The 25,362-nt window shown below is 37.2% G+C and overlaps 2 protein-coding genes across 3 annotated transcripts; both read right to left on the minus strand.

Moving 5' to 3' along the window:
• Positions 1-201: 201 nt before the first annotated feature.
• On the minus strand, positions 202-9,057 carry LOC143882140 (ABC transporter G family member 15-like). The gene is made up of 9 exons (XM_077385578.1): positions 8,339-9,057; positions 7,253-7,332; positions 6,697-7,158; positions 6,470-6,601; positions 6,213-6,344; positions 5,460-5,744; positions 4,621-4,893; positions 4,423-4,530; positions 202-949 (listed from the first exon to the last, which is right to left on the minus strand). Exons 1-9 carry the CDS (start codon positions 8,580-8,582, stop codon positions 584-586), a joined length of 2,082 nt encoding a protein of 693 aa, XP_077241693.1. The 5' UTR covers positions 8,583-9,057; the 3' UTR covers positions 202-583.
• A 2,992-nt stretch (positions 9,058-12,049) lies between these two features.
• LOC143882139 (P-loop nucleoside triphosphate hydrolases superfamily protein with CH (Calponin Homology) domain-containing protein) lies at positions 12,050-25,362 on the minus strand. 2 transcript variants are annotated; one of them, XM_077385577.1, is made up of 20 exons: positions 25,203-25,362; positions 24,900-25,057; positions 24,148-24,288; positions 23,795-24,035; positions 23,505-23,605; positions 23,349-23,420; positions 22,293-22,394; positions 18,576-18,650; positions 17,473-17,554; positions 16,723-16,818; positions 16,400-16,567; positions 16,205-16,311; positions 15,924-16,104; positions 15,257-15,419; positions 14,686-14,936; positions 14,405-14,568; positions 13,492-13,884; positions 12,879-13,240; positions 12,635-12,801; positions 12,050-12,544 (listed from the first exon to the last, which is right to left on the minus strand). In XM_077385577.1, exons 1-20 carry the CDS (start codon positions 25,270-25,272, stop codon positions 12,468-12,470), a joined length of 3,171 nt encoding a protein of 1,056 aa, XP_077241692.1. In that variant the 5' UTR covers positions 25,273-25,362; the 3' UTR covers positions 12,050-12,467. The 2 variants fall into 2 exon arrangements, with proteins under 2 accessions (XP_077241692.1, XP_077241691.1); XM_077385576.1 differs by having other exon boundaries at positions 12,879-13,291.

The raw sequence follows: 25,362 nt of genomic DNA on the forward strand, positions 1-25,362 counted from the left end.
ACCAAACTTGCAAAGAACTGAACCGGGTTCTTATGCAAGTTGACAGTACCCAAACATTGACTGAAACAAAGTAGGTGTGCAATTAGATCGGATGGAATTTTTGGGAATTCAGGGTGAGCTTTTACAATAAAATCGGGTTGGGTAATTGGGTTGATTCCAATTCATTTTTTAGCACAAAAGCTCAACTCAACCTGACTCAAATTGCACCCCTAAAACAAATAAGAACCACATAACATAGATTAAAATATCATAGACAGGATTTTTTTATTTTCTTTCGAATATATGATTCTATATATCTAAACGCCTGGGTCACAAAATGTGGATGTGCATCATATACACTTCAACACTCCCTCTCACGCAGTGGCAGAGCTACATGTAGCTTAAGGGGGGCAGCTGCCCCTCTTGAGTTGGGTCAGGTTGAGTGCTTCCTTACAATTACGTACCCTTCAACTAAGTGCTTCCTTACATCATGGCGCCATCGTGCTTCCATGCGTAGACATTAGTTATGAAATTGTAGAGCTACAATTTCTTGATTCATCATACAAAAACTACATTATAATTGTCGTGATATCAATTAATTTTCCTAGGGGAGTGGTGACGCTAGGCCCTCTTGTGATGAAAGTGCCAACGAACGGAGCGAGACACGCCTGGTGGTTGATGAGAAGGATGGCTTCTTCTTGACCGAAGCCCTTTTCTTGAGGTTTCGAAGAGTTGATTTAGCATAAAGTCTACGTAACAATGGCGAAGCCTTCTCTTTGAACTTGAGTATGAGAAAGAAGAGAGATCTATAGGAAACGAGTAAGATGTACACCGCCGCTAAATCCCACCACTTCGAGCGCTCCAGACTAATCTTGAATATCGTCTGGATGACATACTCTCCGCTCAGTTTTGGATCACCGGGAACTAATGGGTCGAATTCAAGCCCGATCATGTCGTTCTTGTATGCCCCCTGCAAGTTAATTGATTGTTCATTAATTTCAATCATGATCAGAATGTTAATTGCCAAAATATGGCCAATATGTTACGATATGTATAACCATAATATGTGTGCAGGCGTGCTTGACCAATTTGATAATTTTTTTTAAAAAAGGCCACTTTTAGGCTTATTTTGTTAGTCTTATCACCTATATATCACTTTATATAGATATTTTATAGCCATTTTATCATGATACTTTGCTAATGTAAGTTAAATTTTATGTTACTACTGTACAGAATATTAAATTTTATTATTAATTTATTTTCGATATTAAGTATACGAGAGAAATGATTGTGCGCTCGAGCGCATATAAGCTAATATGCGCTCAAGGGTCTCACATTTTTTGTGGTGATCCAAACCATTCATTTGCAAGGCCCTTACATAGATAGGGTGTGTACAAAAAATCAGCTCCATAGAATCATCTAACAATGTGAGCTCACATGAGTTTTGTGCCCTCAAGCGCATATATGGTATATGCGCTCGAGCGCACAATCATTTTCCTCTAAGTATATACTCCCGATACACAACTGATATATTCCCATAATCATTTTTTTGGATTATGGCTTCAAAACATTTTGGTTACATTTTGTAACCTTTTCCGCAGTGCTTGTGTGTTTTTTCCTTTGTAGAGAACAAAAGATATAGACGAGAGGTGTTCTTCTACAAAAACACATTCTGCCGTTTCTTTTATTTCTGAATATCATGTGGAAACTTAGGGCGCTCTCGGGAAGGCTTCTCATTCTGGCCTGAATAAATGGGCAGAGTCGGATTGATGAGAATTTCAAGTGGCTCCTTAGAATCCCATCTTTCAGTCGCTCAAAACAAAAAAGACTTGTAAACAAACTTTGAAATTAGAATTTTGAGATGGGAAGTGATATATCCATCCCTTTTATTACTTGGGACACCTAGCAGCAGTGTATCAATGACTGCAGAGGGGCTGATTTACTTCACGTCAGAAGGATTTAATGTATCAATGACTACAGAGGGGCTGATTGACTTCACGTCAGAAGGATTCAATGAGGCTGATTGCCACATACACCGCTGCTGGCTGTCCCAAGTAATCAAATGGGGCGGATTTAATACTTCCCTTTTGAGATTCTTAGCACTTTTCATTTTCGATACTTAAAAAAGTGGCGGAATCCATTATTATGATAGTTGCCGAACACGACCTTACAGTATTTTTGAGCGAACACGCAGCCGCTACCATCAAGTGCAACTCCGCACTTTGCTACTGTTGGGTCCTTATCACTGTTTGATTGATATATGTGTAGGGTGCTAGAAGGTGGGGCCCACTTGATTTGACCTTTTATTGGCAGAAATGAGAGTGATATTTCCACCACTTTTTACAGTATTTCCATACCCTTTTGCTCGTTTTCGCCAAGGTTAGAAGGTCCCAAAATCGGACCCCCTCCAATACAATGAGAAATGATTTCAGCTCAACTATGTTTTGATACATACGCTCATATATATATATATATATATATATATATATATATATATATATATATATATATATATATATCTTGTTTTTTAGCATTTAATTGTCAAGATAGTGCTTTTTGGGACCGTAAAAACCCTTCTACAGCTCTTTAAATATAAAAGACAAAAAACATGAGCGTCATGTATCAAAACATGTTTGTGTTGAAATCATTTCCTCCAATATATCGAGAATAATTTACAATATCCCTGAATATTCTTCATATGGAGAATTTATACGATTGGTGGCCGTGAAAACACGTGAAGTCTAAAAAAGTGGGTAAAAAGTAGGTACGACCCACTTTTTTCTTTTCTTTTTTTTATGATTCAAACCGTTCATCTGTTTGGGCACAACATAAATAGGTTGTGCCCCAAAAATCAGTTCCATAGGATGATCCTAACCCTCCAATCTGAACTGATCTGAATATGGAGATTTCCAAAAATCATTTATGGAATCTTCTACAGATCGGAGGGTTAGGATCATCCTATGGAACTGATCGTTAGGGCACAACCTATTTATGTTGTGTCCAAACAGATGAACGGTTTGGATCATAAAAAAAAGTGGGCCATACCTACTTTTTTTAGACTTCACGTGTTTTCACGGCTACCCATCATATAAATTCTCATTCATATGAACCCCATATAATACTAATATTTATTGATACATCAGTAAATATTTAAAACAGCAATCTTCTCTTAAAATCGACTTCATTTTATATAGAAAAACTCAGAAAGTTTTCATTTGGATTGCGGATCCTTCTATTCTGATTCTGATTCTTTTGCAGATGAAATGAAAAAAAGTAAAAATAAAAAATTTAATTAAAAAAATCAAATAAAAGTTTCATTCCGACGGGAAGGAAATCAAAAGTCAAAACCTCTAGCATTTTTTCAACTTTGATTCTGTCCCGTGTCATTTCTTTCCCGTGATTCCGTTACTTGTTTTGAGCCAAATACCAGAATTGAGTGGAATCAGAATAGGATGCCGATTCTAGTACCTGATTTCAGCAATCCAAATGCACCCAAATGGGTCATTTAGCATTTTCACCCCCTTTTCATGTGTCTCTCCTAAAAATGACTTCATTTTCAATAAAGGCATACATTAATGGTATGGTCCCTTCCCTTACCTATCTACTTGTCTTTTTCCAGTCTTATGGGTTATTAATGGGATATTGATATCTATCGACCTGTCCTTTTCCTGTGTTATGGGATATTAATGTTAAATTGTTGTACTCCAGTCATATGTTGGAGCAAGGTTGACCAGTAAGCTTATCCTACTCGTATTTATCGTATGATTATTTTCATTCCGGAATATCAAAAATGACACCCCAAAATTTGTTTTTTTCAAAATGTTTTCTTCCATGTCCAACACTTGAATAATCAACCTCTGAATTTGTAACTACTCACAATTACGCTATGTTTGGTTCTGCGGGTGACTCATAGAGTAGTAGAATAAGAAGTCAAAAAGGAGGAGACAAGCATTTGATTTGTCCAGAAGAATAATGGAATAGTGGTAAATAGCACTTGGTTGCGCGGCAGTCCTCTCGAAGAGTAGTGGAAAAAGAGTGTCATAACAAAAAGAAAAGTGTGAAGAGAGATAGGGAATATAGAGAAAGAGAGAAAAGATAAGATCTTTTCTACTATTCTTCTATCAAAAATTTAACATTTTGGTAGAATTTGGATGGAAGATGAGTGGAGTGGACATTAGTGCCATTGAATGTTGAGCGCTTGTGGAACCAAACAAGTTGACTCAGGAAAACCCCAAAGGATTTTTCTTGTCTGGACCCGTGACCCAGTTAATGACTGGGTCAAAGACTCGCCCGAATACCAGGTGGCTTTTGTACTATTGTCCAACACTTAACTCTCTCTCTCTCTCTCTCTCTCTCTCTCTCTCTCTCTCTCTCTCTCTCTCTCTCGCGCGCGCGCACACACACCTACTTAGTTAAAACAAAAAGGTTTGGAAAACAAAGTACCTGTAATGACCATGCTCCATAGCTGATATATGAAATCGGATAGCGCCAAATGGGCTTCGGAAGATCAGGAAGCAATCGGAAGAAGCCCGCGGTCATCATCATTATTGCCTGAAAAGGAAACCATGAGAAAGAAAAGGAAGAATTAATAGTAGGAAATTGGAGAAATGAATTTGATTTGAAGTTTTTATGACTACTTACCAGAACTCCAGCTCCACTTATAATTCCCATCAAGAAGTTTGGTACCAACGACGCAATGATCATCATCACACTTTCTACAACAGCAATGGCGCCAAACAAATTAAGAATGAAGTATGCATAGTGGGAGAAACCCGGATGGAATTTCACCGTGTAGTACACTATTGTTCCCGAAGAGATCGAGACCGCAACCAAGAAAGGAAATGATGAGATGAAGTTCGATAAGATGAACAAGCCGACACCGTAATGCCCATTGAGCCTTTCGTGATAAAAGACCTTCAAAATGCAAAATTACTCTATTTTAAGGAAATTCAGTAGTTAAGAGTGTTGAAGTATACATGATTAAATAAGACCAACTCTAACAGCCTAAGATTCTGGAGTAATTGGTTGTTTCACATGCTATAGAGCTGTTGCCTTAGGGCATAGGTCCAGGGTTCAGAACCCAACAATTCCTTGATATTAAAAATCCACGTGTGGGTATCAACCCCCAAAAGAGGGGCCACACCGAGGGGGAGTGTTGAAGTATTAATGATTAAATAACACCAGCTCTAACAGCTTAAGCTTTTAGAATAATTGGTTGTTTCACATGGTATCAGAGCTATTGCCTCACGACAGGTCCTATCAGGTCATGGGCTCGAAAGCCAACAACTCCTTGATATTAAAAATTCAGGTGTGGGTACCAACCCAAAAAAGAGGGCCACACGTGTGTGTGTGGGTGGGGGGGGGGGGGGGGGGGGGGGGGGGGGGTGTTAGTGTTGAAGTATAAATGATTAAGCTTTTGGAACAATTGGTTGTTTCACAAAGAACAAAACAATTATATTGGATTGAGTTTAATTAAGCACCTTCATTTCTTCGATGAAGGACGGGAAGCCTCCGATCGACATAAAGGTCATGAATCCGGCAACAAATCCGCCACAGGATGCTCGGGCTAATATCGCTGCATAGTCAGTTCCGATATTGAAATACATAGTCCCCACACACAGTGCTACAGTTATATAGACCATGATCCTTAACCAGTAGTAGCCCATGTCTCTAGACATGTTCACAAATGATCTCCTACACAAAGTGGAGAGCTGCTTCCACCAGCTAGCGTGGCTCCCCTTGTTCCATTCAACAAGAGGTCTATCCTGCATTCGTATCAAATCAGTTCAATTTAGAAGCAAAACTAGCCTCCAATCAGTTCAGTGTCACATAAATTCAGAGAAGCTAACCAGGCTGCTGGCTCTTTGACTAATTTTGCCTGGCTCCATTTCTTTCGACGTAAAATGGGTGTAAGAACAAAATTTAAGCCAAAAAAATTTACGTAAATTTTTTTTGCTTTTACGCCCATTTTACGTCGAAAGAAATGGAGTCTAAAGGGAAAAGTCTAAAGGGAAAAAGAATCTTACATACTGGCAGTGGAAGGACCTTCCTAGAAGGGCTATGGGGACTTTAAGATGTGACTCTTTGGGCATGCCTAGTATCTATTGTAAGTAATTTCCTTTTTATTTTGCGTTTTGAGGTAAGGTGGTATGTCCCTGGCTTAAAAACAAAGATGGAAGAGGATTTATTTTTTCATTTTTTGGAATTTAGAGTTGAGATTCAGATATGCATACAATGAGGGAGAGTTCTTGAATCCTTCTTCTGGCTCTTGCCGCGTACTCAGATGACTTGTATTTCTCCACAAGCATTGCTTTAATCTCACTAGTCTCCATTTTCAATAGAGGATCTGAGGATGCTTCACTTACCTTGAATTAAGAAACAGAACAACCACAAAGAAAAGCAAAAGAGATCATATCAACAAATGAACTATATGAATTCTTTCTTTGGAATATCATGGTTTGATAAGTTGAATTTGAAACAGAGAAGCTACCCAACAAGCTCGAATTCTTTGAGATCTATTCATTGTAGCAGTAACGCGATCAAAATCAGAGTTAACGCAACGGAGAAAGTGATCTGAAGGGTTTTTTCGGCTGGGGCATGGGAATCCAACTTCAGCAAAGAACTGTCCAAATAGCCAAAATAAAATCAGATTATGATCCAACTTTTTCGAAAACTCTAAAATAGAAACAATCTTTGTAGCATTATTTTCATTCATACCTGTGTAGCTAGTTTGGCTTCTCCGAAATAAACAGTTTGTCCGCCGGAGAGGAGAAAAAGATCATCAAAAAGTGCAAATACTTCACTGCTTGGCTGGTGGATTGAAGAGATAATAGTCCTTCCATCGTGGGCTATAGTTCTTAGTGTCTGAATCACAAAGAAAGCCGACGCACTGTCAAGTCCACTCGTCGGTTCGTCTAAAAACAAGAGACGAGGCTTTGTAAGGAGCTCGAGGGCGATACTCAATCGCTTCTTCTCTCCTCCACTAATACCCCTAAGATGCCAATTCCCTACTGTTCTGTCTTTGCAATCTTGGAGACCCATCTCTATAATTGTGCTCTCCACCACATCATTTATCTCATTTTTAGTCATGGAACTAGGAAGCCTTAGATTAGCAGAGTAAGTAATGGTTTCTTTAACAGTGAGAGTCCCCAACATTGTGTTCTCTTGTGTCACATAAGCCTGAAAAATTACCAAATTCGCGAAATTGAAAAGAGAGCAGAGAAAATTATTTAAAAAAAAAACAAAAACAGAAGAAGAAAAGAAATGCAGTTACCACAACTCCGTAATCCAGCCTTCTCTTCTTCCCATTAAGGAGAATTTTCCCGGTCAAGACGACATTCGATGCCAATCTTCCTGCTCAATGTTGCAAGATTAAAGAATAAGAGAATATGACTGGAAATGAATTGAGCTAGCAATTCATGGCAGGTGTAGTTGTCCTGGATTGAAATTCTTCCACTCTGACCTACGGTCATCTAACATCAATTCTGAAGATGATTCAATAAGGCCCTGTCCGTTTAAGATTTTGACAACAGATTGTGAGTGCCAAACCGATTGTTGGACTCAAATTTAAACATAATTTTGAGTCCAATAATCGATATGGCACTCACAATCAGTTTTCATAATCTTAAGGCCCTGTCCTTTTAAGATTATGTCAACATATTGTGAGTGCCAAATCGATTGTTGGACTCAAAATTATGTTTAATAATCGGTTTAGCAGTCACAATTGGGTTTCATAATCTTAAATGAACAGGGCGTAAGAGATTGCAGGTCTAGGCCACTAATGATAGATCACAGAGTGATAGCACAAAAAGATCGATTCGATTCATCGTAGCCCAAACACTAAATTCGCATTTGGTTTAGATATATAATGAACTCTTGCTTAATTAGAGAAAGAACAAAGACTAAGGCCCTGTTTGATTTGGATGTAATTTTGAGTCCAATAATCAGTTTTGGACGCATAATCGGTTCCCAAAATTCAATACAAACAGGGCCTAATTGGAAAATGCATCAAACAAGATCTTTCTTGGCTATTCTACTTTTTTACTATAAATAGGATGCCCAGACAAAAACTGATACTGCAACTAGTTCAATATTTGAAATTTTGCGTTTGGTTACTCACAAGTTTTGCAAGTATACAAAGAAGCCCTTAGTTCAAATTTTGCACCCATTAGCCAATTCATCCATACCCAGAAAAATAATCACATCCAACTTCAAAAGCATTTGCATATAAGATTAGATGCAGATAATTTTTGCAGGTATCCAAAGAGGCCCTTAATTTCTAACAATTTGCAACAGACCCATTAGACAATGCATCCAAACCTAAATAAATAAACAGAGGAAATAAGATTAAAATCTTTACCTGCTAAGGAATCTAACAGAGTGGACTTCCCAGAACCAGAAGGACCCATGATGGCCAGGATCCGACCGGGTTCGCAGTATCCGTTGAGTCCATGAAGTAACCTTCTAGTTGGACCTTTACCATAATTTGGCAACATCACAGTCAGATCCTCCCACACCAAGTAGGCTACGGAATTCGAAATATTCCACTCCAATGGTGCAGCTCCAGACTCTCTCACTGTCTCACCTCTTACTTCGATCTCCATCTCTCTCTCTCTCTCTCTCTCTCTCTCTCTCTCTCTCTCTCTCTCTCTCTCTCTCTCTCTCTCTCAGTTTAATACTCCTTGCAGAGCTTAGAGGAAGAGGAACAAATAAAGATTTTGAAATAGGCTATGACTCTCTCTTTCTCTCTCAGTTTAATACTCCCTTTACAGCTTTGAAGAAAAAAGAAATAAAGATGTTAAAAAAGGCAATGAATCTCTCTCTCTCTCTCTCTCTCTCTCTCTCTCTCTCTCTCTCTCTGTGTGTGTTTATGCGTGTATACTCCTTGGACAACTTAGAGGAACTCTCTCTCAGTTTAATACTCCTTGTACAGCTTTGAAGAAAAAGAAATAAAGATGTTACAAGAGGCAATGAATCTCTCTCTCTCAGAGTTTAATACTTACTCCTTGTACAGCTTAGAGGAAAAAGAAATAAAGATGTTACAAGAGGCAATGAATCTCTCTTTCTCTCTCTCAGAGTTTAATACTTACTCCTTGTACAGCTTACTCTGTGGGTAAAGGTAGGAGACAAAAAAGGAGACAAGCATTAATTAGAGAAAGATATTATGATGAGTGGAGAGAGGGTAGAGAGAGAAAGAGAGAACACCCTTTTCAAGACAAGATTTTGCTGATGTCAGCAAGAAAAAGCTGATGTGACCACTAAACCTTTACCCACATAAATCCTGGGAACAAAAAAAACCCAACAACCAAACAGAGCTAGATGAAAAAGAAACAAAGATGTTAGAAGAGGCAATGAATCTCTCTCTCTCTCTCTCTCTCTCTCTCTCTCTCTCTCTCTCTCTCTCTATCAGAGTTTAATACTGCTTGTACAGCTTTGAATAAAAACAAAGAAGGGTTATTTACTGTTACGTGTGAGAGAGTTGCATTATTGACATATAAAAATGTCACTTGTTGAGAAAAAACAAATAAATGTTGATTTATAAAAAATCAAAATTTTAGGACCAAAATGCCCCTCAGTACATTTATTCTGCTTCCTTTCTTCTTTTTACAGTTTTACTTTTATCCTGTTTTTAACCTAGTTGAAGTGCTTCATCTCCGGCAAAACCTACTCTTTTCTCCGGCAATTCGTAAGAAGGTAAGCCTGAAATCTCATTCTCCCCCTCTCTCTATATTTCTATTTTTTTAAAAAAACTCCATCTAACATCATCTCTCTCTCTCTCTCTCTCTCTCTCTCTCTCTCTCTCATTTTTTAGGGTATTCAAAGGTTTTTTTGCTTGAAATGCACAAAATTGGACCCATCAGCCTTCTGCTTCGTCAAATCATTCTCAAAAAGGGTTTCAAGATCTCCCCCTCTTCTTCTCAAAGCAAAAACAGGTACTCGAAGCCAAAACAGGATATTCAAAGCCAAAATTTACTTGGTTGAAGCCAAAAATTACTTGGTCGAAGTGAAAAATGTGTTTCCTGTAACATTCGCCGCTGTGTTTTTCGCTTCGACTAAATTTTTTTAGGTTTTGAATAATTGGTTTTTTTGCTTCAACTAACATGTTTTTGGCTGCGACTAAAACTTTTGAATTCCAGTAACATTTGGAACTTTTTTCGTCTTTAACTAATATATTTTAGCTTCGAGAAATATTTGTTGGCTTCGACTATCACATTTTGGACTTCAACAAACTTCTTTTTTCGCTTTGACTAACACGTTTTGGCTCCGACTAAATTTTTTTTTATCTTCGACTTCTTTTTTTGGCTTCAACTAACTTTTTTTTTGCTTCAACTAACTTTTTCTGGCTTCAAGTAATTTGTTTTTTGGCATCGACTAGTTTTTTGGCTTAAGTAAATTTTTTTTAGCTTCGACTATCATTTTTTTTTGCTTCGACTATCATTTTTTAGATTCGACTATCACTTTGTGGGTTTGAGCTATCGATTTTGGATTCGAGTTACATTTTTTTAGCTTTAAGTAACCTATTTTTTTGCTATGAATAACCCGTGCGAGTACCATTTTGGCTTCCACTACCCTTTTGCCTAGTGAAAGCTCTTTGGGCAACTGATTTTGGCTACAACCACCTATTTTGGCTACAGCCACTAGAAAAGGGGAAATACTTACAAAGATAATGAGATTTTGGATATTTGGAGGAGGAAAAAGAAAATGAGAAAGGGGCGTCTCTAGAGAACTCCTTCTAACCTCTCAAGACAAATGAGCATATGCCGGAGAAATGAAGATGTTTCGCCGAAGAAGAAGGCTTCTATCGCCGGAAAATGGGCTGTTTCACACAAAAAGGGTCGGAGTAAAACCTAGAAATGAAACTGTAAAACTTGAAAGTAAAAGTAAAAAAGTGTTAAAACAAAGAAGAGAAAGATAAAGTAAGGTTAGGGGTATTTTTGTCCTAAAAAAGTCATTTTTTTAAATAAAACAGCATTTCTTAGAGTTTTTTCAAAAGTCAACATTTTCTCAGTCATTTTTTCAAATGTCCAGCATGTAACAGTAAATAACCCAAGAAAGAAAGATATTGAAAGGAGACAATGAAATGAGTCATGGAAAGCAGGCAAGAATAAAGGTTGCATTTAAGTGAGTGAACCCATTTGACTATCATTGGAAAGGGATTGCTGTAAGACAGGAAATGACCCAATGCAACTTTCATCAATGCTGCCATGAATGAGTCGTCTGAGAGCTGCTGAAGTTGGTGGTGGTGTTTTAATAAGTACACTCTCTTTTCAACCCTTATCTGAACAGATAGATGCCTTTACTTGCTGATATTTACTATGATGATCATGTGAATTAGTTCTCATGGAAGAATTGAAGAATTAAGGCCAATAAGGAATTTCCTTTTCAATATGTATGGATTTTGGATGTAGATATGCTTTATGTTTTACCGAATTGGTATTTGCCTACTTGTGAGAGAAATTTAATTGGTACTTGCACTAGAAGATTGTACCTGAGATAGAAAATATTTATGGAGGGACATTCTAAAAATAAGGGGGTTTGGATCTAGGGAAAAAGAAAATTACGGGAAATTAAATTTCCATTGGAAATGTTGGGTTTTTGTCTTCTTTCAAAACACATTTATGAAGGGTCAGGGAAAAAAATTATCGGAAAAATTTTCCAATGAAAATGATTTTTTCAGTGTTTAATTTTGCTCATTTTTCATTGAATTATTTTCCAAAATTTAAAATTTTGCATAGCTTTCTTTTGCATGGATTCAAATGACACAAGGTTAAGAATATTTTTCTCTGGAAAATAATTTCCAGAATTTTTTTTTAACTCATTTTCCATATAATTCTTTTTCCAAAAGCAAAAGTTTTTTCTCTGTTTCTAGGAAAATTTCAAACTACTGTCAGGCCTTGGAATTGTTTTTTCTATGGAAAATTCCTTTTCCACATTTTCTTGCATGAATCCCTCATGCTTGTTCTGCTATAGCATAGACTCAGTAACCTGATACCAGGAAATATACAAACAAGACAAGCATATGATATTACACCTTTGTTAGCCCATTTTATTTTGAGCAAATGGGAATCAATTGGCAGCGATCACAGGCCATTTGTTAATAATTGAAGGCATTTCAATGCCTAAGATGATGATGAAACATAATTCTCAAGTGTTCAGAAGCTACTGATTGCTTAACAAAAATTGGAACATGGTTGAGAAACAAAAAATTCAGAACACAGTTGGGTTAGCTGTGGCTGATGAGAGACACTCCCTCGCTTTAATCAATTACCACATGGAAATATCAATCAGTTAGAAAATTGCTTTCTCCATTTTGGCCTTCACCATACACTTCACTTTTGATCATGTTTTGCCGTCACCATACACTTCACTTTTTATCATGTTCGGCCGTGTATCTCCAATTGGAATCCCTTCTTACCCTTCTGGGTAGATCGAAAGGCTTCGAGAAGAAGCACAAAGGATCTCAGATTTTGTTCAGTGTGAGCATAGCTTCACAACCATCTTTTTGCTGTGTTGGATGACGGACGAATTGGCGGAGGAGTCTTTGAATTTCGAATTCCATTTGAATCTGGAAAGCACTTACATCTAATATAAGTTTCTCATACTATATATGCTAGGGAAAAAAACATGATACGCTACTTTTTACACATCTACTCACAGGAGTCAGTTAACTTTCCCCCAAGAGAAGACCTCCGAGATCCTGAAGTCTGAACGCCGGTCAGCGATTGCCTCCTAAGCACTCTGGCATTGGCTGTAATAGGTGTCTTCTCGCCGTTATTATGATTATTGGGATAGATGGGGGAATAGGCTTCAAATGGTTGATTCCTATAAAGTCAAAACACTATTAGTTCAGATGTAACAATGTCCATGATCAAACCAGTGTCACTAGTTGAGTATTTAACCTTCTCTCAGAGCCAGAGATGAGTTTCCCAAAGGTCTTAAGTGATTTCTTTATTTGAGACCCTTTCCGGTTTGTACTAGACAAGCTGGTTAGCTGAGTTTTATTGTCCAAACCATGCTCATTAGGCGTCATAATCTGAAGCTCATGCCCAGCAAGAATTGGTGCCTCGGGTGATTTTGGTCGCAGAGGAATTCTTGTTCTGCTCTCCATTTGAGGAATTCTTTTTCTGCTCTCCATTGGAGCTATTTGGAACTGACAAGTTGCATTGCTTGGGGTAGAGACACAGTGGGGTGAAGCCTGCGTCTTAGCATTAGATTCTAGACTCCGAAAATTATCATAGTCAGTACCATCTTCCCAAACAGCCTGAGAAACATATGACTCTACTGTCATTTCGTTGATGTTACCCATATTAAACTGCGACAAGAGAAATAACCATCATAATGTACCACAGCTAAATCCCTGTTCGTTTGGGATTGTGGCATCCGATTGTGATTATTGGACTCAAAATTAATGTAATTTTGAGTCCAATAATCACCATAGGCCGCCATACTCGCAAACGAACAGGACCTAATTGAACATGGTTCAAGAGTCAAGACCAATTGATAAGGACTTACCTCTTTGGACTTTTTGTTTTGCAATGGATCTATCTTTCTATAAGCAGTGCCATCCAATCCCAACCTTTGAAGATGAATTGGAGCACGAGCATATTCCGTTTTAAATTTGGATTCTGAAGGAAGGGTTCTGGACTCCTTTCTGTCACTGGGATTCATTATCTGCTCCGTCTTTACAACACTAGGGCTTTCAATACTGAGTCTTCGAGAACGTGGGGGAGTGCGCTCACTCTTTACAACACCAGGGCTTTCAATACTGAGCCTTCGAGGACGTGGGGGAGTGCGCTCACTCTTTATTTTCGTTTTCTCAAGGGGAGATCTCGGCCCCGTCACTTTATGTGATGGCACTCTATCTTCCTTTTCTTTTCTGGCCAATGCCTTCTTGAGGCTTTCTATCTGCAGATGTTTAGCTCATCAGTCTCTATGCTGCAATTTCTTAACTGTATGCCCAAGTAATATGTAACTGTTTTTCATATGTTAAGTTCTGGAAATTTGATACAGCTTTAACACTAATGTTCCATGGACATTATCCATCATATGTGACATACATATTGATAGAATGTATTGGGCTAACACATATGTTGGCCTCAACCAAATCTCTCTATGTACATATATATGATGAAGGGCCTAATAGACACGTATCCATCATCCAATCCTTGATATTTGATCCAACCGCAGCTCACTTTTTGAGGAGCTGCTGTTGGATCAAATATCAAGGGTGGTACGTGTTTGTAAGGCCTTTCATCATATAATGAAAAGAACTATAGCTACAAGTATTCTATCAAAACATAGGGATAATTAGGTATAGCCATACTTTTCAAAATCTAACAGCATCTATAGCTGGAAATTTTGGTCAGTGATCTAATTACCAGCATATTCTGTAAAGAAAGAGAGTGAAATATAAATATAACTTTACCTGTTCTTTGAGTTCCCGAACTTCAGAGCTTTCTTTATTCAAACGAGCAGTGCCAAGTTCAACTGTGGAGACTCTCTGGGCAAATTTCAAAGTGCTAATTGTTTCCCCATAAGAATCTGCTTCAGGGCTCATATGAGCAAACATTAAAGTTTTCGCATGCCCACCTGAAATTAAATATTTCAGAGAAAAAAAGAAAGTTTAGTTAGCATAGGCTAATTGATTTGAATCCAATCTAATATATAATTCACTTTAAGTACTACAATAGATTTACGCATTACAACCTAATGAATCTTGTAACAATTGCGTAAGTTTGCTATTCCGGTAGGGTATGTGCGAGTTCTTCTGTGCCAAGGCAGTAATCACATCTCCCAAACATGAAAGAGACTTATTTATATGTTGAGCCTCCTTGAGACGATCTCCCGTAACTTCTGATTTATCCACCCTCTCACTTCCTGCAAGGTCTACCAAATGCAGGCAGCTCCGGAGGATACTTCCCGATGTATCTTTGCCCTGCACGTGTACAGTCAAGATGCTGCATATAATAATAACAAAATTAGGATTATGATCGTTACATGCATAGAAGTTATTAAAGTATAAAAGATTAAATAACGCCATCTCCAACGGCTTAAGCTTAGTTTAAACATGTTATCAGAGCAATTGCCCTGGGTTCAAAACTCTTTGATATTAAAAAAAAACCACATGTAATGGCCGACCCAAAAGAGTGGCCACATGTAGGCCAACACTAAAAAAGAGGGGCCACACATGAGGGGGAGTATTAAAGTACGAAAAGATTAAATAACGCCCTATCCAATGGAAGCTAAAGCAGTTAAGCTTAAATGATTAAATACCAACCTGTGGGAACGACTGCTCCTGTTGTTGATTGCCGTTGAGCAAACAACACGGTTTTTCTCGCCTAAGTTCATCAGATTAATAACATCCATGGTCGACCCCACAAGATGCATGTTGGCATCAGGAAGATTCGAACCCCCATTGCTCATACAATTTCGGATCTCTAATTTGTTAGTAGTTAAGAATTACGAAACTTGTGCAATGCTGAACTTTTATGAAAAAAAAGGGAAATGATATTAGAACAACCATATTTTGATATTTTCGCCAGGGAAATGTTATTAGCAAAACCATATTTTGATATTTGCACAAAACCAGCTGCCATTTCTTCTTTAATTGGCTCCTGAGAGTGTTTTGGGAAATGTGATAACCTTCTGACAGCCCTTTAAATACTAAAAGTCAAGATGGATTGTGAAAATATCAAAATATGGTTGTGCTGATATCATTTCCCTTTCGATACAAAATGGGGTGTCTATACTAACCCCATCTTGTCTTTTAGTATTTAAAGAGCTGTAAGAAGGTTATTACATTTCCCAAAAAGCTCTCAGGAGCCAATTAAAGAAGAAAAGGCAGCTGGGTTTGTGCAAATATCAAAATATGGTTGTGCTGATAACATTTCCCAAAAAAAAAAAAAAAAAAACACGGCAGAACAAAAAAATAACAAAGAAAGGATATTTTGTGTTTGATCCGTCCACTACAAGCAGGTCTCTTACTTGTTCATTATAAATTTCGACCATTTGAACCCGAACCTCATATTTCACAACATCCTTCATGTTACAAGATATTTGGAAAAGATCATTCAGAGCCAGATAATTGATTCCCATATCCTTGTCAGATGCATTAGGAGGGCCACACTGAAAATGAATAGAAAAAAAGTAAGCCAAATGAAACCTAAGCAAATAGGTATTTCTAAATTACAATTTAAACATATGAGAGAAACTATAAAATTCTTACCATGGTATGCGTTTTGCCAGAACCTGTTTGACCATAGGCAAAAATGCATACATTGTAACCGTCCATAACAGACCTAATTAAGGGCTGGGTGTCCTTAAATACCTCCTCTGCAAAAAATTAATAAATTTAGATGAGACATGAAATATGTTCCAGTATTTACAGAAGAACACATAGTAAAATACAATGCAAAATTACCTTGGGTAGCATTCGGACCAAAGACCCTGTTAAACTGGAAAAGTTTACGTGAATCGTTCTGGGGCTTAAGTGGATCGACAATTATCAGTGAACCATCATCTCCAATGGAATCTATTACACTTCCATCTCCCAAGGTGGGCCTAACTCTACAGTAAACTCGAATGTTTCCTGTAGACAAAGTATAATCAGTGTTAAAGTATAGAAGATTAAATAACGCCATCTCCAACGGCCTAAGCTTTTGGAGTAAATTGGTTGTTTGACAATCAGAAGTTATGTACTTAAAGATTACATTTCTCAAGATTTCTACAACCAAATAAACTAACCTTTCAAATCCATAAGCGTGTTGTACAGATTTCTGTTCTCTTTTACTACTCGATGATAACCAAGTGCTGCAATAGAAAGCCCTTGAACTTGGCTTCCTGATCAATTGTGAGAAAAACAGGAATGAGTATGCAACTTGGGTGAATAAAAGCTTATTCACTGAGATTTTTCATGGCTGTAAGCAACCATTCACTTTCAATTTCTATATATAGGGATTTGCTAGGGACCATCGCATAAGGTTAGGCATTTCGGGGGCCGGCTTTTGCATGAGAGAGTAGCCACAGAGGCTCACTTTTCAACAGATTTTGTCTTATTCATGAGGTGGCTGCTCTCTCATGCAACAGCTGGCCCGCAAAATACCTTTTGTGATGGTTCCTAGCAAATGCCATACACACACACACACACAAGCATCATAAAACAAATGAAGTAACAGCCTTCCAAAAAAAGGTCTAGGTTAATGAAGGGCCACTACTAATGGTTCAATGATATGATTTTAGGGTTCATGCTTTAGAGGCTATTCTAGAATCTAAAATTCGTCTTTCTACTCCAGACTTGGTAAATAGGACAGGATTCAGATTAACCATAAAAGTCTGGTCCAGTGCAGTATTAATTTAGAATTTGCAGCATGTGAGACCTGAGATGCAATGCTATTGATGAGTTTTGTGACCTAAGTCAGTGCTATCAATGAGATTGTGACGTAAATGTCCATCTTTCATGTATTATGGATTCATCATTATCATATAGGAACATACCCAGTTGCATTAAGTCACTCTGAAGTTGAAATTGCAAAGCTTTAAAGTCCTCTTTAATCCTTAACAACAAAGCCTTGAGTTCCTGCACAGTAAACAGCTTCAGCAACTTCCCTGCTTTATTTACAAGTTGACTAAGTGAAAAATGTCATTACTAAAGATACTTTATAATTTACTTTGAAGATAATAGAGATCAAAAGGAAAATTGGCTTAAAATTTTCAGGTTTCTATATGGCATTGTACATAATGGTTACTCGACCATCAAACTTATATTTTAAAATAAGTCTTCTACATAATTGGTTTAGTCTTCATAGTATATTTAGACTAGTAATTTAATCCCATATTCACAATATCCATTTCTACGAGAAATTATATAATGAATGGCCGTATAAACACGTACTCATCCCATCCTTGATATTTGATCCAACAGCAGCTCACTTTTTGAGAAGATGCTGTTGGATCAAATATCAAGGGTGGTACTTCTATCATACCACCTTTACATGTTTTTACGGTACCACGTTTACGTGTTTTTACGGTGATGCAGATTGTAGGCCCAATAGGTGGCATATATCCTCCCCCGGGACATATCATACGGCCAATGATCATATAATTTCTCCCATTTCTACTATAAAAATATGTACATAGACGGTGAAATTATATGATGTCCACGTGTTACTGTGAGTAATGAGGTTCGACATAAGTCCCGCCTTGATATTTGGCCCAACAAAAGCCTCGTAAAAATTCGGCTGTCATTTGATCGTGGCACCTTAATTATGCACAGCAACGCACGGACAACATATAAAAATCCATACATACATGTATATATACGTATATGTTTATAGATATGAAGTTATCAAATGTGTATAGTCTAACTGGGTTTCAGAAGCAATATACTTCAACCTGAGTAACTTTTATTATTTCCCGCATATCCAAACAAGGTAGGTTGTTATTCCATGTCGAAATATAAGACTTTGGTCAAACTTCGTATCTACGTAAATTATCTACAACTAAATCTACTTCCATCCAAATAGTGTAGCAAGTCCATGGTTCAAATCATCACTGCATAGAAGTATGAAGGCCATGGGTAACAAAGAAAACTATCTCACCATAAGGTCTTTTTCTTGTGCTTTAAGAAGACGATGATGGTTGCACTTACCCTTGTCCAAACAAGATTTGAAACACTGCAAACAAAATGGATATTTTACTACTTATATCAACTGCAGGCCTCAATAGCTGACTACACATGAAACCTAAATCAATAAAATGTGATGGCAACTCAGATAGTAAACCAATCAATGAAAAGATAACAATCTTTCAAATAACAACTACTCATCCACAAATAGACAGAGATTTTGAAGGTTTTAGTATAATAAATTCTTGTGGATACATTATAAAGACTAAATCTATTGCTTTTACTTGCCTAAAAAACATTAATGAAAATGTAGGTTCCTACATGGCTTTTCTAAAATTTACCAATTTGCCTTTGTCCTTTAGTCTACGTAGAGTGGAAGAAAGCTTACCCATTAGCTAATTTTTTTACTATCAACTAGTACCAAAACCACAATATTAAGCCCTAGTATTATAATTTTTATTTATCATTTACATGCTTTGGTCACGCTCATTAGTTAAATTTTCTACAGCCAAACAGAACCACAAGCTTAAGTCCTAATGGTGCATTCGTGGCCCACCAAGGATTGGAGTGTCATGTGCATTGGGCCATGGAACTCACTCATTAGGGTTCTTATATTCTGCTATATCCTTTAGTCTACGTAGAGTGGAAAGAAAGCTTACCCATTAGCTAAATTTTTTACTATCAAATGGTACCAAAACCACTATTTTAAGCCCTGGTGTTAGAATATTTCTTTATCATTTACATGCTTGGGTCATACTCATTAGTTAAATTTTCTACAACCAAACAGAACCACTACCTTAAGTCTTAATGCATTCGTGAACGATGGCCCACCAAGGATTGGCATGCCGTGTGCATGGGGCCATGGAACTCACTCATCAGGGTTCTTATATTCTGCAAATTAAAAGAGGACAGTCTCATGAGCCATGGCCCACCAAGGACTGAAGTGCATGAGGCCATGGAGCTCTCTTATTAGGGATCTTTTATTCTGCAAGATAAAAGGGAGTGATCACGAAGGGTGTCTGCAATTGCCCTTTCTTTGCTATAGGTTCGGAGCAATCATATATTGCAAAGTAACCAAATGGAAAATCCAAAAAGAAAGGACTAATTTTGAAGAGGTTGAGAATAAGTGAGCCAAATTACAAAAATGTGCTCCTATGTTATGGTGTTAGCTTGTCCATTAAAAGGAATGATGAAGGAAAACTTGGCCCGATGGATGCAACAGTGGCCATCTTGGACCGCTAAATGCAACGATGATCCCTTGGAGCAGATTAGTCAATTCTTGGATTGGAATGTAATGATGTAGGACGCTTAGGCCGAACCAGTGTTTCAAAACGCAAATGCAGGTCGAAACGCAGCCAAAGCATATCCTAGTTGACTCACATGATGTGGTTGAGTACTCGGTTGACGTGGCTTAGTACTTGGTTGATGCGATCATAACCCAGGAGAGACAAAGGAGTTTTGATTGACTTTGTATAGTAAAATGTGGACTCGGACAAGAAAGCGACCAAGATAAAGGGAGTCGACTCGGGGGAGTCCACGACGACGCAGACGAGTTTTGAAACTATGGACCAAATGCAAGGAGGTGGGCCAATTGGGACAAATTAATTTCTTAGGCCTTGAGCTTGGACTCCTCTTTGGAATTTTGAATTTTCATCATTTCTGGTATATATGAGCTAGCTTGGTGTTTTGAATCCCTTAACCTAGAATCATAGGTAGTTTAAGACTAATTTGATATTAGAATTAGTCAAATCGTCCATTCAAATCTCTTTCTCCTTCCTCCTTAAATGTCATTTTTTCTTCATAATAAAGGTCCTTTGACCTTAGTTTCTATATAAGAGACGCCAAGCCTTCCCTTCCTTTTTCTACATTCTTCTCCGTATTCTTCTTTTTGCAATTTTTAACTATGAACTCAATTGAACGGTCAGTACCATCCGTCAATGATCAATTTTCTAAAGGCCAAAGTACAGTTGGAAGCTTCAAGACCACAAGCATAACATATGTGTCCTCCACTCTATCTTCTTTAGAATCAGAGGTACAATGAACTTTCCACCTTGCTTGCATCAATGAACACTCATTTGCATCTGAAAACTAAGCTCACCAACTTTGCATTTTGAGTTTTCATTTAAACAGGATGGATTGTGTTTCGAGGACCTCCGGGTTCATATTAATGGAGCATAAGCTTTTAAGCTCTTAAAATCTTTGAATTAGGAAGGGATGCCATCTAGGCAAAGATGAATGGCAACAATAAGCAAACTGTGCTCAACACAACTCTTGGGAATTCCGTTCAACATTTGGCCGATGCACACAACGAAACCAAATAATGGTCCTACAACTAAGGGAAAGGTTAGGGGTGGGGGTGTCATGTGTGTACACACGTGAACGCCAATCCACAACGGCATCCATTACAGCATTCAGTACTGAACTAATTTCAAAGATTTCGGGAACCTAAAAGACTGCTCCATTAATATGACCCCGGAGGTCCTCCAAAGACAATCCATCCCGTTTAAAAGAAAACTCAAAATGCAAAGATGGAGGTATAATTTTCGGATGCAAATGAATGCCCAAGGATACAAGAAAGAAGGAAGCAAGCACAGAAGAAAAGGAGGCACGAGGAGAAGAGAAGAAGAAAAAGAGAACGATGAATTCACGCAACAGGCAAGAAGCACATCAATCTGAGTGAACTGATATTATGAGAGTGAATCGTTGACATTGGTTGTTCAAATCCATACTAGGGAACAAAGGGTAATTCCATGGGTATTCCCCACCAAAAAAAAAGAACCAACTATGGGCAAAAAGAGGGTGTACTTGTAACTTTTAAACACCTCACACTGAAAGGTCGGCACCATCTCAAGCACCATTTTCAAAAGGGACATGGGCTTGCATTGAGCAGCTTCATATTCTTGGCCACTACCAACGACAATGGGTGCCCCATCCAACCCATTACGATAGGATTTGAAGCACACAAAATTTAAGACTACCAAGGAAGGGGGCTTTTTAGTACGACATCATTCATGTCATCACAGTGTCGGTTTATGTTGTAATAAACTATTATTATGGAATTAACCATAAACACATTTGAGATTTCCATAATATATGATTATGTTCGATGTAGTTCCTTTATTTTTTGTTCGTTTATTTTGGTAAGTAGCATGTGATTCTTTGATTGTATCTATGTTCCCTATACTTCGCGTAAAGTTCCAAAATTCTAGAACCAACTATGCATTTTAGATAGTTTCATGTATTCAAATGAAAATATATTTCAGAGTTGCAAGCTTGATCCTTGCCGTGGAAATGGATATGTCTCCCTGATTTCAAAGGTAAATGTCAGATATGTTAAAAACCGAAAATTAGAGAAACTTTTAAACTGCACAATACTGGTTAATTATTTTATCTATTGGGCAAATTTCAATGTTTATTATGTACATGGATAAATGACACACGCATTGCGTGCCACCAGAACCTCACATACAGAAAGAAATCATGGCAGATGCTACCATATAGGCAAACATTGTTTATTTGCATGCAATAAAATAATAGAACCATTTGGTTTACAACAAAACCATTAGAATTTTTAGGACATCTGCATCAAAATCAGTTTATGGATAACTAAGTAGTCATAAAGGTCAGAGAAAATAAGAAATCAATTCAGCTTCGTGCGCATCCAAAGAAAAGCACCCGAGGAGAAAGATACCTTATAATTTTTAAGTGTAGATGAATTTTCGATTGGTGCAGACAATGAACTTGCAAATGAGCTACTTCCTTCCACCAAAAGATCTTTAAAAATTGGTTTTAACTACATTGCATGAAAAACTTAATTAGCATCTATTGGTTTCATGAAAATAATAGACTAAAAAATTAGCAAAACCTGAAACAAAGAGAATGGTAAAATCCATAAACTAGACATACTCAAGTGGGATCTAAGTTGCACAAAGTAAAAGAGGACTAGGGTACAAGAACAAGGAAGCAGAAATGGAATAGGAACCAAGAAGGCCTATGAAGCATTCATATAAAGAAAATATCATTTAAAAGATGGATCTATAACAAAATTTAGAGTGTAGAATACTGGGTTTAGAAACTTACAGTATCCATTTTAAAAATTCAAAAAAGAAGCATTCATATAAAGAAAATATCATTTAAAAGATGGATCTATAACAAAATTTAGAGTGTAGAATACTGGGTTTAGAAACTTACAGTATCCATTTTAAAAATTCAAAAAAGAAAAAATATTATAGATGAGTTGAGTTAAAACTGATATTGCCAATTGAAGAAGTCATGATAACAGCAGTTGGCGGTAGAAGCAAGAGATGGTTCAAAAGCAGGAAAGACACTTTAGATAGAAATGTCAAGAGTCCTGCCACAAAGATTCTGATCCACGACAATTACATGTGAAATGCGTAAAATATATAGTTTTGATAAATAAAAAAATTTATAATTATGCCCTCAAAGTAGCAGCAAAATAATTGTAGTGCCCACGAATTGGACCACTACTCCAACAAAAAGAATGTCGAAATTGAAGTAGATAATTAGGGGAGAAGAATCCAAAAAGGTAATCAGCAAAATTGGAGCTCTATAAGATATGGTTCTTGCATCTTTTCTTTCTTTTTCTTTTTTTTGAGGTGGGTGAGGGGTGTCAGTGTTCAGAAAATACTCACAAAATGCATCAGACTAATATTCACCAAATGTAAATTCATAATTTGAGTATCTGTTTACTAAGAGAAAGCATGAGTTTAACTTTAAACTAACTCACCTCAGGGTATTTATTTAGCTGTTCTTCCTTGAGGCAGCTTGCTAGTATCCTAGTTAACGACTTTACCGAGTCCTGCATTGGAATACTCTCAGAACCAGCTTTCAGTTTTAAAACAGGAGTTTCACAAAAAAGATGTATCACAAAATTAAAAATCACCAGATTTCCAGGACTGAAGGAACCCAACAATTTCTGATCAATATTCTCCTTTGTATCATACAAACAGCCTGCAAGCAATTTCGCTACGGAATCTACCAAATCTGGGAAAAAAAAATACAATAGAAAACAAATCTTAGATGACTAAATAAATATGTGACATTGTTAGTTAAATAAAAGATGGAACTATGGCTCCATTTCTTTCGACGTAAAAATGGACGTAAAATTTGTTCTATGTTGTAAAAATGAACATAAAACAATTTTTACGAAACGAAGTTTATGAAAAAAATAACCATTAGAATTTCCAAGCTCTATGGGCTGTTGTTTCTCGGTGGCAGCAGCAGACATGTCCAAACGCCTGCAAGGATGTGGCGAACATGAATGCGTCCTTGTAGATGAATGCGAAATTATTGGAGATCTCCCATACTTCCACGACCCATTCCCGACACCACCACATTGCTTCCATTCATGGTATGATTTTAGGGCTAGAATACAGTCAACAATCTTAGTTGTCGAACCGGCCTCCAACGTATCCTAAAACAAACAAATTAAAACCACACAAATAAATCAACACCAAACAAACTAATCAATAAAAAGAAAAAGAAAGAAATGGGTTCTACGTGTTTCATATTTCTTTCTTTATTACCCTTTCAAGATCTGATGCTTCGAAATTGGGTAGCTTCAATTCCTCTACTGCTACAAGAAAATTCCGCACATTCTCAAAGTACTGAAATGCGGGCAAAGGCTGAAATTCCGATGTGAGCAAGGGCGAATGGCTCTCCACAACCTTATAATCCAAATAAACAGTCCAAAAGCAAGAAATCAGAAGACAAACAAGAAGAAATAGTTTTCTTTTGTGTTTCAATGGTAAAGAATTGACTTAAAAAACAAAACAGTGCGTTCGAGATGATAAAAATAGTACAGCCAACAGACCAACAAGACGAGGAAGGAAAAATCAAGCCCAACCATCAACCATCAAAGGGGGATAAAAGTCCATAAATTCCAATGATGCCCCTAGCTACTCCATCCCTAACTAGCCTATCAGCCTCACTATTTGCCAATCTTCTTACATGGTGAAATGAGATAGAGGATTCCGCCACGGATCCTCAGAAGATACAGTTTTATAAAAGAAAATCCTAAAAACATATATGGACCTTTTAGATACATGGATTTTATAATCAAGAATTTTGCAATATTTTACAATCTAAAACCTTGATTTTTTACACTAAACTTGGATTTTATAAGCTAAATCCTCGATTTTATGAGCCAAGATTGCAAAATCCTGGTTTCAACTTATAAAATCCAGGGTTTAGCTGATCAAACCCAGGTTTTAGCCTATAAGATCCATATATCCTAACTAACTCATAGAGAAGAAGGAAGGAAAATCAGAAAAAATACCTTGGGAACGGATCCGGGTCGGATCTTGTTAATGGCATTGCAAAGTACAAGGCCATTTCTCAAGCAAGATAAAAATTCAAGCTCTGATGGCTGAGGCGAAAGGCCAAGCGGTCCCACAACACTCTCGAGCCAAGCAACAGATTGAAATCTCCTCCAAGCTTCAAAAAGAAATGGATTTGTAAGAACATGAAAAAAAAACCCTAGAATCATTGAAACCCTAGAATCATTTTAATTTGAAGAAACCCAGAAAAAAAAAAAAAAAAAAAAAAAAAAAAACTATGAAAGAAGGAGAAGAAAAAGAACCTGATTCTTCTGCTTTTCTTGAAGCCAAATGAGAGTCATGAAGAGGGATTCTGCAACAAAGATTTTCCATGGAAATTCGAACTTTTGTTCTTCTTCTTTGGTGATTTTTTTTTTCTTGGTTTTCTTCTTTCAGATTTGGAAGAGAGAAATTTTGAGAGTA

Source organism: Tasmannia lanceolata, unplaced genomic scaffold (genome assembly GCF_043159265.1).
Source record: "Tasmannia lanceolata isolate RefF3 unplaced genomic scaffold, GAP_Taslan_0.1 ptg000007l, whole genome shotgun sequence".
In the NCBI taxonomy this organism is placed as follows: Eukaryota; Viridiplantae; Streptophyta; class Magnoliopsida; order Canellales; family Winteraceae; genus Tasmannia; species Tasmannia lanceolata.

Bases quoted from the DNA above. Each gene is read 5' to 3' on its own strand.
- LOC143882140 (XM_077385578.1), bottom strand. From the start codon at position 8,582: ATGGAGATCGAAGTAAGAGGTGAGACAGTGAGAGAGTCTGGAGCTGCA. The intron at 7,333-8,338 runs GTAAAGATTTTA...AACATTGAGCAG, and splicing joins TCTGTTAGATTCCTTAGCAG to GAAGATTGGCATCGAATGTC. The intron at 5,745-6,212 runs GTATGCATATCT...ATACGAATGCAG, and splicing joins TTCAAGAACTCTCCCTCATT to GATAGACCTCTTGTTGAATG.
- LOC143882139 (XM_077385576.1), bottom strand. From the start codon at position 25,272: ATGGAAAATCTTTGTTGCAGAATCCCTCTTCATGACTCTCATTTGGCT. The intron at 16,105-16,204 runs GTAAGAATTTTA...ATTCATTTTCAG, and splicing joins CTGGCAAAACGCATACCATG to TGTGGCCCTCCTAATGCATC. The intron at 12,802-12,878 runs GTTAAATACTCA...TTGACTTTATAG, and splicing joins ATCTCTGGCTCTGAGAGAAG to GAATCAACCATTTGAAGCCT.